This window comes from Mobula hypostoma, chromosome X1 (assembly GCF_963921235.1).
Source record: "Mobula hypostoma chromosome X1, sMobHyp1.1, whole genome shotgun sequence".
Classification (NCBI taxonomy): domain Eukaryota; kingdom Metazoa; phylum Chordata; class Chondrichthyes; order Myliobatiformes; family Myliobatidae; genus Mobula; species Mobula hypostoma.
The window spans coordinates 13106688-13121732 of NC_086128.1; the positions used below are offsets into that span (position 1 = coordinate 13106688).

Here is a 15045-nt window from a genome sequence, read left to right on the forward strand (position 1 = left end):
ACCATACCACCAAGTCATTGAACAAGGGAATAAGCAGGAAGAATGTGTCCAGATTTATTCCAAGAAAAATATTACAGAAGTAGAATGATTGACAAGATACAATGTAGCACAATAATTAAAACTTACAACATTGCCAAAATGGAGAAGTTGACTCCTTGAAAAGACTTTTTCCTTACAGCTCCTCTCAGGAAGTCCTTAGAGCAACACAGCCATTGTCAGGGCACAGGCAGTATTATTCTTCATGCCTTAATTGCCACCTTCACTTACAGAGATGAAGCAAATGGAAAACTGAAGACCACAATAAGGTTCCTGAATTAAAACAATGTCTTTTCTGTTGAAGTGGAACCATTCACTCAGAAGAATGTCTTCAGGGGAAAAAAGATTCAAGCAGACTTAAATATACATTAAACAATGTTAATGGTTTGAAATTAAAGGCTAGACAGTAATCACTCTATTACACTTTTAGTCTGGTAGCATCAAGATGAATTCATACAAGTATACATATATAATGAACTACATTTTGTCTGTCAAAAATGTGTATTTGCATTAACAAGTTAAAGATGGTTGACTGATGTAAGCATCCATGTGCACCAGCCACAGAAAAAACAATGATGCAGTGGTACGTTACTTAAAATCTGATTTACCTTATCAAGAATCAAAATTAAAACCACCCCATTGCCATCATTGGGCTTTGGCTTTCACTCAGGATATTTTAGTTATATTCACACTTTTCATATCATTGTGCACTGAGAAACAATGCACTATATATATTGACATTTAATTTGGACTTGTAGTCTAGCACTGCTTACTACTCTTTCTTGACTGTTGAACTTCCTGCCTTATTACTTCTGGATTAAATATTCCCTTTCAACTACCACTACCTTTTTCTCCTGTTAAAATCCTCAAGTTGGTTTTGTCTTCTTATTTTCAGTCCCAATTTGCTTGTTTTCTTCACTTTGGTCCTGCTGTTTCCAACTTACTTTCTGTGCAAGCTCATTGTCTGCATCCCCTGCACCTTAATGCAACTTACCAGGATTACTGAATCACAAAACCCTTGGCGTGGCAAAACTACTATTTACAAAAAACAAGGACCAAAATTATAAATGGAGACCTTAAAATCAATAAAGACTGGGATTGATTGGGGGGGGGGGCCAGGGAGGAAGAGGCTTATAACAGGAGCAAGAAATGCAATTTTCTAAATAATGATGACAGTAGTGTATAGGGGGAGATAGAAGTGATTTGGGGGAAAAATTTTCACATACAAGTCTCTAAAATAGTGTGTGCGCAGATGGAGGGGGTGTGCATGCACGGGGGGGCATTGAATGCACCTGTGGGGGGGGGGGAGGCATCATCAAAGAGTTCAAAACTCAACCAGATTTTTTTTCATTGTGTTGAGGAACTTGCTTTGTTTTAAATGGGGATTTTCTACAGTTCAGATGTTTGAGGTTGCTGTATTATATGCTTTGGATTGCTGCTTTTTAGTGAATGCAGAATTTGCGCCATATTTGGAATCTTACACATACACACTGTCAGATACAAATTATCAGAGTGATAGATCAGCTTTCTTATATAATTATGTAACAAAATAAGCTGTTTCAGGTATTTTGCTATAAAAATGTCATTGAAATTAAAAGCTATCATCCAAATATTAGGGAATCACTGAAGCCTGGAAACTCAACTAATGAAAGACTACCAGGCTGGACTAAAGCGGATCATGGTTACTCTTGAGCAAGAAAATCTCTATCAGTATGATAGTAAATCCAATCACAACTTAATGATTTATGTCCAATTACAGGTTTTTGCCCCGTCATTTTGTTGAGTGAGTAAACCACAGCCCATTGGGCACTACAATTATCCTTTTCAGGTCTGTGCTTGCTATCTCCTGATAGAAAATGCAGCAGCAGATGATTGGTGTGGAAAATGATTGGATACTGTGATAATCCTATTTAAATTTTCAAAAAGCAACAAGAGCTTGGAAAGGTTCAGAAGGTGCATCCTGCAACACACTCGAAAAACTGCCCGGTTCAGGAAACAAGAAAAGAAATTTGGAGAAATAGTTTCCTGACTTTTATGAAGAAAAAATCTCTCAAATGTAATACAAGTTTCAACATCTAGATGTTGAATTTCAGATCTACAACACATCTTTCCCAATTTTAGTATCAAAGGGGAGCTTTCGTAAAATGCAAAGAATGGCCAGGTAGCCCCAACCTCTGACATCTTCCATCAGAAACATCTGCATTACTAGGGTCAGCAAGGTCATCACATTTTTCTATTTGTATTTTAATAGTATTTAATGATTTTAGAAAAGTGTGCTATCAAGTACATTTGCACAGTGATAGCCATATTTTTCAGAGTAATCACGCTTCTGGAAGCAGGACTTGGGGCTGAGGCTGGGTCAATATTTCCAAGAGTTCAGTAAATTGTTCTACCCTTTTTATATAGCTGAACACTAATCTATACTTTGATTTGTGCATATGGTGCAAAAATAAAATCTATGGATTTATAATTGGGGAAAAAAAAGCACTTTATCATACACAAAGTGACTTTCAGAAACTTTATTTTTAAAAGCTGTAAAATTAAACTGTAAGTGCATGAAGGAGGCTTCTAGAGTTAGGGCAACTAATATAAGGCAGGCATTAAATAAGAAACAAGTTATCTGGTATGCTTGAGTCAAAGTTGATTTAAACCACCTCGAAGTTTTTTCTCCTCACACACATGCTTAAACCTTTACAGCCATAAAATATAAAGGCATGAAATTTCAGATCAGCAATTCAAATGCCTCTAATATCCAGACTTATTATTTACAAGATCTGTTAGAAAATATTCCAGTGCATCAATATCTAATTAATGTATTTGGAATAGCAAACTCAAATGTAGAAAGATGGAACCTAAATAGATACAAATGTGATTATTATAATTCAGAAATACGCATTCAACATCAATAATCACTGTTATGCACATCCACTACAGTTTTAATGTTCTGAAAGTCTTTTTACCCCATGAACCCCAACTCCTTTTGCATTAATCTATCACAATTAGCACAGTAAAATAATAGCGCAAAAATCCTAAACATTTCACGTCTTACAACTATGATTGAGAGCTCCAAAAATAAGTGCTGAGATGCTAATTATTTTGTAATTTTTGGAAGCAATTTACTCCCAAAGTCCCCTTGTCTTAACCCCTGGAGAAGTGCAGTGACCAAATCTCCCAGTTGTTGCTGTTGTGGGCATGGAGTTCAGCATTGCTGCCTTGATCTGGTTGCGGAGAAACGCATTCTGCTCCAAAAGAACCTCATTGTTGCCCATCAAATTTGACACCTGCTTTTTGAGCTCCTCATTTCGGTTTCGCAACATAATGTTCTCCTCCTCCAAGTATCCAGGATCAACTGATCGCCGATTTGAGAGATCATATTCATAGACTTCAAACTCAAACCCTTCCAACTTTCTCCTCTTCAAGCGGTGATCATACTCATAACAATTGATACCGCTGTCATTATCCGATCGATCATATCTACGAATTGGCTGAGACAGTGGAGGGTCTCGTGTCAGCTTGATATCATGTTCTAAATTGTCACGTTTGAAATGACGAAACCTACACTTTGATCCTCTTTGACAATCACCTTTGAGGTAGTCACGGCATACTGGGATCTCACCTTTATCAGCAGGCAGGTCAGAAACTGAGAGACCATAAGTTTCAGCCACCTTGGAACGCAAATGCAGGGGAAGCTCCCCTGTTTTTTTGTAGTATTCTTCATCCTCTGCTGTCCCGTGTATGAATGTGCATTTTGCACGGGTACAAACATTATTCATAAAATAATGACAGAAGACAAACTCATTCTTTTTCACACCTAAGTCATGTACCTCATTTATATCCGGGTGGAGGTACTTGCAGGTCTTGCCGCGATAGCAGACATTGCGCAGGTAGTCCCGGCAAACATCTTCTGTGCTCTGGCCAGCCTCATCTTTGCCATTGTTAACAACATTATTGTCTGCCATTTTTACCGATTATTTCTGCGCTGCTCAACAAACAACTGCAAAAGAAAAATGAATCATGTCAGAGAGAAAAGGACCGACCACAGAAGTGTGGGTCATCTTCGCATCCCACCCACAACCATATCAAAAAGCCCAACAGTAACTTAATTGAAAACACACAAATTGCAAGCAAACTTTTTATGCAAGGTAGCTGCCTTGTTTTGTATGATCTCTCAAGTGTAATTTATTTTGCAGCAGATTCCTGTATTTGATACAAGAAAATTCCAGGAACTCCAGGATATCTATGACCATCATAAGCTTTATAATACTGGCATCAGTTGCCTGAAAAAATATAAGTTATTGAATCCCATTAATATCCAAGGACTATTTTATTGGGATTTATCCCAAGTAGTTTGGAAGACCTGGGAACAAGAATGTAAATAAGTTTCAACTTGAACCCTTGTTTTAAAGTTTTTTTTGCAATAGGCTAAATGGGGGCTATGAATGAAAAGCCAAGTTATTTGTTTTCTATTTCAAATATTACATATTTGGATTTTCTTTTAGTGAATTAATAGAAATGTAGTTTTTAAACTGACATTTAATTACTCTTTCTATTTTGGAACTCAACTCAGCATCAGAATGAAGCTGAGAGTGCAGAAGGGTGCAGGTGGGCAGCTTGGGCAGCCTGAAATTTACTCAGGATATGCGAAGTATTAACTAGTTTAAAACCACTTCCATAAATAACACACCTAAAAAAGTACTTTCATGTAAGGATTTCTTTAAAAAAAAATAAGGGATACAGCAAAGATGGAAATAGCTGCCAGAAAAATGAAGGTAGAAAATAATGGAAATGTTTGCATAGTCATCTAATTTTATTATTTTTCTCCATACATTGCCTCAGAGAAGAAAACTTTCATGCTTTCTTCTCCGAAGAAAAAGGTAATTAAACTCATTATCTGATTCTATCTTGCACTGAGAACTGACATTTTATTTACATAGTTTGTTTTATACAGTTGCTGAGACAGTGTATCAATTAAAAATTACACCACAGCGACACTTGGTTAAAAAATTACTGCAAAATAATTGATGTAACTGCAAAATTTCCACTTTTTTTCTGGCAGGTATCAAGTTCCATGTTTGTTTCTTTACTACATAACTATACAATACGTAAATAGATCATCTTTAAGATTAATTTGCTGAAACTTTGAGGGACCTATGACAATAACAAAATGCCTGTGCAAGAACTGGGAAAACAGCAGGAGGCTTCAACCCCCGCTCCCCCCCCCCACCACACCATACATTTTAATAGTGTCAAAATGCTTTCAGACTGAAAGTTAGTTTTTAACTTTTCAGTAAAAGAAAACAGTTATTCTTATAACACAGTAGTGCTTAGTGTACACTTAACAGAAAGGGCAATATTTTCCTGTAACCTAGCTGATTAAATAATTCTCCAAATCAAAAAGCAATTTCATTGACAGAAAAACTTGCTTTCATATCATGCCTTTCACATCAGGACTTCCTATAGTGCTTTACAGCTATGACTTCTCACAAATAGCTATGGAAATTCTATGGCCAAAGAGTGTGTTTTGGTAAGTTCCGATGAGGGTTAAACATTGACTCTGGTATTGTGATAACTCAACGTCTGAGCGATAGGTCTTGTATCCCAAGAGCAGGTAAACAAGGCCAGAGATTAATGTCCAATTCCAGCAATATTTTTTTGACCAGAGTACTCCTTCAGCTCCACGCAGGAAGGTCAATATGAATTGTAATTCCAAGTCTGTGCATGTGGGTCAACACCACAATCTACACCATGATCCATATACTTTTTATTTGTAGTGCCAAAAGATCCATGATTTAAGCAAGGTACTGAAGCAGTTTAAAAAACAAAATCAGGTTTTGTAAATTATTCAGACCAGTATTCTGTGAAGCATGTTCCAAGACAGCTACATATTTTATTACAAATTAATTATAGGTCATAAGTGAAGGCAGAGAAATAAATGCTTAACAGACATGGGAACATTCAGACTTAATTTAATGCCAAAAAAAAGGGGATAAATTCACAAACTCCTTATCCAGGGAAGAACACATTCAAAAGACCAACCTCGAGGGGTGCAGTCTCAGTGCCAGCTATGCTCCCTGCCAACAGCACTGAACTCATTCAAGTGGCATTAACCCCTTTCTTACTGCACGTTATATCTTGCAATGTCACGAACCTACCGACAATATAAGCCTGATGCATTGCTTGCTTTCCCCCCAGTAAGTTGGATTAGCAAGCAGGTCTAAAGAGGGCACCATTGCTCATAGTTGCAAGAGTATCGCTAAGTCTCATTTTTTCCCGTGCATCACACTACCATCAAGAATACTGCTTTTGTTTATAGCTGCTTGCTGTAAATTATTTCCCTTTTTGTTTTGCGCAAAGATAACAATATTCAGAACTGGTGCTATTTTGCTCGTTGCCGCTAGCACACATCTTTATTAGCTGTTTACCAGCGAAACAGGTTAACGCATCAAATTTAAATAGAAGTATGCAGTTCAAAAGCAGCAGGGTCAAAAAATAATGTAGCGTAATGTATATGAACTTCTACTTCTACCTTGCTCCTAAGAGTCTTAACATACCCCATTATAGGTTAGATGAACATTTAAAACAAGCACTTTCACCCCTGAAGATAGCATGGTTAAAACTGAGGCAAGCTGAAACAGAATTTAAAGAAACGCCTGCATAGGTGGCAGTTAGGACAGTAGCTTTAATCATTTGGTTCCGTTTGCTACTTTTGCGCAAAAATCCAGCGTACTTGCAAGCAGAAACTAAAATGCTTAAATTTTTTTAAAAAATCTTTAAATCGGAATGCCAAAAATAATTATTTAAATTTGGTTTATTGCTTATAAGACACAAGAATATAATTCAATATTTTTATTACATTCACTTATACTGAACATTGCATTTTAAACGAATTGAATTAAAATCTTAACTCCTCAAATTCACTAGTTTGAGTCTATTCAACATCAAGCATGGATCTCAGCTTAAATAATAAAGAATAGAACCCACCATAGTCCGACGAGACAAAGTCCCTTATGTTTTATGGGAGGCAAAAAGCTGCAACTGGCCATAAAGGATCAGGTGTACTGAGAGAAAAACAAAATCAGAATTATTTGCAAGCTTGTGTGTTTTCAACTCACCAAAGCTGAAAAGTAATCTGTCAAGGGCTAATCTATAATTGGAACATTTTAGCCCCAACTGTTTACCATTTTGAACAGATGGATTGTTCTGTGTAATATCTTGTATCTTACTTTAATAATCATACACAAATCGAAAGGCTGAATCATTATTATGTTTTTAACAAAGTCAGTGCAAGAAGAAAAATAATCATGTCTTTGAATACTAAAACTCAACTTACTGGGAACATATTTTTGAAATATAAATACAATAATCCATCTGTAGCTTGTCTTCTATCAGGTGCCAACAACCCAATAATAAAAGCTGCAAGTTTGAAGTTGTGTACTTAGATTGTAAACAGATACAAAAGAAATTGAGTATAGAGTAATTGAAGCACAGATCGTTTATCCCAAAAAGTCTGTGCCCATACTTCTTTCAATCCACCTACCTTAAATCCACTTATTCCTTCTTCAAACTTCTGACATTTCACTTAATTGAAGCCCATTACTCACAAGAAGCAATAATCTAATTTTTGTTTAAAATATTGAATTCTTCATTTCAGAGCTAATGGCAAAAAATGAACATTCTAACTACACTCAATTTTTGAAATCTCCTTTTGTCTTAAATTTATGCTTCCTTGCTGGCATAGCCTTCTTGACTTATTAAAATCTTCCCTGAACTCCTTCAGCACGAGCTTGGTCTTTATCGATTACATTTTCTCAACCTGCATCACCTCCTAACAAACCTGTATTTTCTCCATTCATTTCATGAAATGGGATGTGCAAAATTATACTGAATACTCTTGCTGCATAAGCCCTCATGCAAATTTACCACCACCTGATCAATAAATATCCCGCAGGTTAAAAATCAACCACTACACTAGTCTTTTGATAAAAGGTTTATTCACTTGCACTGCCACCTTCAATAATCTGTATACAAGCTCATCAAGGTTCATCTGCTCCTCCACATCCTTTTAAAATTTACATGTCCCTTCCCATTCTTAATTTAACAATGTAGTAATTCACTTTCTACATAAAGTAACAACTACAAAGTATCTGCCCACTTTCTAGCCTATATTGTTTTGCAGTTCTTCATGGGTTACTGAAAGGAAACAAATACAATTCCAGAATTCCAAACAAGCCCATCATCTAAGGACACAATGTCTCTGAAATTTGGTTTTGAAGTTTTTTCTTAAATCACATGTAATACAAAACAAATAATTACATTTAAAAGAACATACATTTACTTGTTCAATAGGCTTTGCTTAGGTCACATTATTTTGACTACAACAAAAGCAACAGGGCCATGACTGTCCAGGACTCACCAGCTGTTTGTTGTCAGTATTCCCCATTCTGCGCCAGCTGGGCACACCAAAATTAAGAAGCATGGTATCCAGAATACCCAAAAATAAATGTTGACTGAGACATAATATATGAATCTATTAAAATGTCACAAAATTGAAAAATCCACTTACTTTATTACAGAGTTCTGAGAACTGCTCTGTGAATGCTCCATTGGACCTAATTTTCATAGTAATAAAAAGACATGTTATACCACCTAGGTATTCAACGGCCTTAATAATCTATTTGAAACACAGCATGGCACAATCCAAAATAAGTAAGCAATATTACCTACATTGTTTGGTCTCTCATTCTTCAAATAAAAGTATCCTTCTTATTCCTTAGGGGTGAGTCCAGGTTACATGGACGCAATCCCTTCAGATGTTTCATTTTGCTGATGTTGCCCATGAGTTTTTTCCCTTCCAGCAAACTAGTGACATCATTCATTTAATGTATACATTTTTCACAGTAACCAGAATATAATGTAATAAACAATAGCACGATATTAAGCTTGTGTGAAAACAAAAGCACAGGAGTGGTTCATAGTGGCCCAAGCATAAAAAAACCAGCATAATGAACAATTCAGCACATTTTACAAAATATTGGAAGCAAGTATTCCTGACAGTTTTGGAAAAGAGAAAATTCAAGGATGAACATTTAAGCTCTGGTAAACTGTAGCACAACTCTGAGCAAAAATGAAAAAACTAAAAGCACACTGTACACATTATGAAGAAACAAAACCTTAAATTTGTTCCTCAACTAGGTGCCAGAAGTTTAAGGAATAAGCCATAATTAATTTCATTGTCACTGGGTACAAATATTTATACATCCTGCCCACCAGCACCATTTGGGAACACCTTTACCAGAGAGGGAGCAGCAGCTTAAGTCTGTGCCTCATCATCCCCTTCAAGGGCAATGAACACTAGCCTTGTCAGCAGAGGCCAGATACCAAAATGAATAAGTAAAATCAGGATTTATTGCTACTGTAGATTATCATGCTGGAAATGACAAACTACACTACAGCTGTCATATTAACAATGTTTATGATTTATTTAGATGTACAGCACAGAACAACCCCTTCTAGCCCAATAAGTCCACTGCTCAACAACCTACCTACTTCACCCCAACCTAAACACAGGACAATTTGCAATGACCAATTAACAGTACGTCTTTGGCCTGTAGGAGAAAACCAGAGCACCCGGAGGAAACCCACGTGCTCACAGAAAGTATATATAAACTTCCTTACAGAAGACATCGGAATTGAACTCCAAATGAAGTGCAACAGTGGCATAGCAGTTAGCACGATGCTATGACAGCTCAGGCAGTACTTCATCTTTAAATAAACAAACAAACTGATGCCCAAAGCTGTAACGCTAACAGCTACACTACCGCAGCACCCCAGGTAATTGATGGCTTAACTGTAAATCATAGCAGAGAAAAAAGTAAATATCTGTGTCACAGGTCTGAGTCCTTTTGATTGTTGAGTGTAGGGGAAGAGCACACCCACCTATGATATATTGTGATGTGCTCACTCTACATTACTCCATTATTGAATATTCTTTCCTAGTATGGAAATGTTCTGCCAATGCTAATAAAAAAAGACTTAAGGATGCAAAATGACAACTACAGAATTATCAATGACTGCCTTAATCCAAAGAACGCTAACAGTTTATACTTCCTTACAGATAATCTGGAAACCTGTGGCCAGTGGGGGGGGGGGGGGGGTGCGGAGAGAGGAAACAACAAATCAAGAATGCCAAAATATCAACAGTTACAACACTGCAGAAAATAGTCTCAAGCCCCAAAGGAGTCTGATTACAACATAGGTAAACCAACAAAATGAGTACAACCATCTACAAGTAGTGGTAGGCATGACTTGCAGATAATGGGCCTAGCTAGTGGGACTACTAAGCAGCTTACTGCAGAAGTGGAGAAAGAATAGACCACCTGGAAGGCCACAATTGGTCTCTGTACAAAGGTCTGCTGGCCAAGAGCTGACAAGGTGGAGTGTGGTGCCACCACAATACTCAAAACCCATGAGTGTAACAAGACAAAGACTAAGCAACACTTTTTGTGCGCTCATACATGATTCAGGATCTTGAATGAGGCCAATTCATGAGCTTTCCAGTGCTACCTTCAATGGAAATACAATTTAGATTAAGTATAAACAAGGTCCCACATGGGAGGTTGGTCAATAAGGTTCAGTCGCTTGGCATCCAGGATGAGGTAATAAATTGGATTAGACATTGGCTTCACAAGAGAAGCCAGAGAGTGATAGTAGAAGGTTGCCTCTCTAACTGGAGGCCTGTGATTAGTGGTGTGCCGCAGGGAATGAAGCTGGGTCTGTGGTTTATCATCTATATCAATGATCTGGGTGATAATGTGGTAAACTGGATCAGCAAATTTATAGCGACACCAAAATTGGGAGTTTTGTGAACAGTGAGGAAGGCAATCAAAGCTTGCAGCCGGATCTGGACCAGCTGGAAAAATGGGCTGAAAAATGACAGACGGAATTTTACGCAGACAAGTGTGAGGTGTTGCACTTCGGGAGGGCAAACCAGGGTAGGTCTTACACGGTTAGCAGTAGACCACTCAAGAATGTGGTAGAACAGAGGGATTTGGGTATACAGATCCATAATTCTTTGACAGTGGCATCACAGATAGATTGGGCAATAAAGAAAGCTTTTGGCACATTAGCCTTCATAAATCAAAGTATGAGTACAGGAGTTGGGATGTTAAATTGAAGTTGTACAAGATGTCAATGAGACCAAATTTGGAGTATTGCCACCTATATATAATGATATCAGGAATGATATCAATAAGAATTGAAAGAGTGCAGAGAAAATTTACAAGGACGTTGCCAGGAGTTAAGGACCTGAATTATAGAGAAAGGCTAAATAGGTTAGGGCTTTATTCCCTGGAGCGTAGAAGATTTGGTGAAGATTTGGTAGAGATTTGATAAAGGTATACAAAATTACAAGGGGTATAGATAGGGTAAATGCAAACAGGCTTTTTCCCCACTGAGGTTGGGTGAAAACCTTAGAACTGGAAGTCATTAGTTAAGGGTGAAAGATGAAATTTTTTAAGGAGAACCTGAGGGGGAACTTTAACACTCAGTGTTGTGAGTGTGGAACAAGCTGCCAGCAGAAGTAGTGAATGTGGGTTCAATTTCAACACTTAAGAGAAATTTGAATAGGTATATGGATAGGAGGGATATGGTTTGGGTGTAGGTCAATGGAAGTTTGAGTGTAGCCCATTAATAGCTCAGCACTGACTAGATGGACCAAAGGGCCTGTTTCTATGCTGTAGTGGTCTATGATTCTATAACTTGTCTTTTATTCCCTAGAGCACCACAGTAGCATAGCAGTGAGTGTGACACTATTACAGCTCACGGTATTCCAGAATTCGAAGTTCAATTCCTATGTCACCTGTAAGTTTTTATGTTCTCCCCACAAACGTGGGTTTCCTCCAAATGCTCCAATTTCCTTCCACATTCCAAAGACGTACGCTTAGTAGTTTAAATGATCATTGCAAATTGTCTCCTCATTAGGCCAGGTGGTGCAGCACTTTGGGCCAGAGAGGGCTGTTCCATGCCTTATTGCTAAATAAATAAAAATCCCAGATACCAAACAGGTGGGCACTGTGGTCCTCCACTCTGCACAAGATTTAAAAAAATACTTAATTTTAACCTTTTTGTAAGAAAATTTGACAGATCATAACAGAATAGCAACATGATAGATCATTTATGATAACCATTTTCGGGGAAAAGATAGCATTTATACAATCAGGCACGCATTAGCAGAACACCAAGTAGCCTGACCTTTTAGAATAACCTACTTAAATAAGAATTCTTGTCTGTTGAAAACAACCACAGGGACAGACTGAGCAAGTTTTGTTCTAATTTGTCATAGCAGATTGATTACATATCATTTTGGGTTGACTTCCCTGCTTTTCTGTATTCATGAGAACAGCAAGAGGAATTAGTGACTATAGGAAAAGACCTAGCCAAAGGAAAGGAAGAGCTCCAGAAGACAAGGTAATAAGCAGAAGATCCTATCACCAGATGGAAATCATGAGGAATAGGGAAGAATGCAGGTCATGATAGAGCTTCAGGGATTTCATGATAAATTGCAGTCCTGCTATAAACCTTTCTTCATCACAATACCTGCAAGTCCATCCATCCCAGCCTCTACTTTCATCTAGCTTCCACTAACACTTTACCTGTACCATGTCAGTTTCCAACTTCATTATGTCTGGCTGGTTTCCAATTCTCCACACTTGGTGAACCAAATTCTGTGGCCTTGTTTCCTAATCAACACTAAGGCCTTGTTGACATCTTATTTAAATAGCATCCACAAAGTATTTTTCAAAGTTTACTAAGGCCAATGTATCATTACAAGTTGCTGCAGAAGGCACCTTGGAAAGGAAGTTGCATTGAAGTTCGTTTTGAGGTGAAGGTCACAAGGGAGAATTATCCAGCTCTTCCTGTAGAAGGCCAAAGTGCCCAGCAATGAAGATGGAGAGAATTAGCAAATGTACTGGCCAAGTTACCTGCTGTGTGTTGCATCATGACCCTTGCTGCTACAATATCCACGAATCTGAACCAATGGCAAGTTTTCATCATATTCCTGACATTTTGTGGATAATGATGCTTTGAACAGGCAGACAAGTGAAATCAGGTACTTTTAAAGCACCACTGTCGATACCATTAATATTTGGAGGTTAACTCTGGGAGTCTTAATCAGTACATTGAATGTCGAGGAGGTAACACCAGGCTTCTCACTCAAAATTCATTCCTCACTGGTTACAGCCGCAAGCCACACACTATTCAAGTATTTCTGTAAATTGGTATGGGCTACTTCATTACCAGGAGTTGAAAGCAACCCTCAAAAGGAATAATTATTAATAAAAGGAACTGAAGGTGTCACACCTGTCAATGACAGTCTATAGACAATAACGGCCCAATAATGCCTCCATAACTCTAGCATTTAAAAAAAAATTGATGCACTATAGAAAGCATTCTGTTATGAATGTATAACAGCTTAGTATGGCCACAGCTCTGCGCGTGACCACAATAAACTAAAGCTGCGGACACTGCTCAACACATCACAGGAACCAGCCTCCCCCTCTATAGACCCTGATTATGCTGAGGCAGTGCGACATATGAACCAAGACCCCAACCACCCTGGACCACCCCTTCTCCCCTCTCCCATCAGGCAGAAGATAATAAAAGCCTGAAAGTAAGTTCCACCAGGCTCAAGAACTGCTTCTGTCCCACTGCTATCAGATTCTTGGCCTCACAATCTACCTCATTAAGATCTCACACTTTACTGTTTACCTTACTGTACTCTTTCAGCAGCTTTTACACTTTTTACTGTATTGTTATTGTTTTACCTTATACTAGCTCAATGTACTGTGTCTAACAGTTTGATCTGTATAAACAATATACAAGATAAGCTTTGCAGTGTATCTTGGTGTGTGATAATAATGAACCAATACCAATTGCAAGCTTCTTCCTTTACATCAAGTATAACACTAGACACTGGACACTCATACTATCCCAAAATTCCATGTTCTCTGCTCCCATAATTAAATACTGTTAAACTAGGTGTTACTCTTACCTCTCCCTCTGACATAGTTTCCTGACCCTCACCAAGATCAAAACTAAGGGGGCCAAAGCCAATCAATTCTGATAAAAATTAAACTGTATTTGCTTGTGAAGGAAAGATGGCCCTGCATTTCAATGGGTTTCTCTGCAGCCATTTTTTAAAAATGCCATTTTATCCACCAGAGCGAGCACACACTCAACTTGAAGAGGACTGCAAGGGAACTGAAGGGCAAACCATACAGGGGTGAAATTTTAAATGGCTATAATTTCAGGTACAAAGAACATCCAAACTATTTATAGATTACTCATTACTTCCTTTAGAATGTACACAAGTCAAAAGAATAATCCAAATGAGTAGGGTTTAATCAATTATTAATGCATTGCCAATTAGTTTTTCGAACTATTCTCAGCTGTTATTAGTTCTTCAGCTGAACATCAAACTCAATACAGACTCAATACACCGGACCAACTTAGAACAAGGGACTCTTCCAAGTTAAAATTCCTGCATCAGCAAGGAACCACATGAACACGAAAAAAATTTGTAGATGCTGGAAATCAGAAGTAACACACACAAATGCTGGAAGAACTCAGCAGGCCAGGCCTATAGAAAAGAGTAAACGGTCGACATTTCATGTCAAGACAGGACTGGAAAGGAAGGAGAGAAGTCAGAATAAGAGATGGGACATTGATTGGTGTAAGAGATAAAGGGCTGAAGGAGGGGGAATCTGATTAAGAGAGGACAGAAGACCATGGAAGAAAGGGAAGGGGGAAGATTACCAGAGGGAGGTAATGGGCAGGTAAGAAGAGGTGTGAGAGGGAAACCAGAATGGAGAATGGTGTACGGGGAGGTGTGTGAGGAGGGGGAGACAACTACTGGAAGTCTGATAAAATCTATGTTCATGCCATCAGGTTAGAGGCTACCCAAGTGTAGGAGCAGGTGTGGCACTTGTTCCACTTGCAAGGATAACTGAT

At 38.0% G+C, this 15045-nt stretch overlaps 1 protein-coding gene across 8 annotated transcripts in view; it reads right to left on the reverse strand.

The window, feature by feature from the left end:
- Window positions 1–15045, reverse strand: part of LOC134340369 (zinc finger CCCH domain-containing protein 10-like) — a 77825-nt gene that overhangs the window by 22285 nt on the left and 40495 nt on the right. For 3 of the 8 annotated variants that reach the window (XM_063037544.1, XM_063037540.1, XM_063037546.1), the window contains exon 2: window positions 2500–4030. The exons of 1 other annotated variant lie outside the window; for it this stretch is intronic. In XM_063037544.1, coding sequence (XP_062893614.1) covers window positions 3153–3995 — 843 coding nt within the window. In that variant the 5' untranslated portion in view covers window positions 3996–4030 and the 3' untranslated portion in view covers window positions 2500–3152. Of the gene's footprint in view, window positions 1–2499; window positions 4031–7017; window positions 7095–8599; window positions 8646–8756; window positions 8896–15045 lie in introns of those variants that run through there. 4 more of the 8 variants (XM_063037539.1, XM_063037541.1, XM_063037543.1 and 1 more) reach the window with 3 other exon arrangements.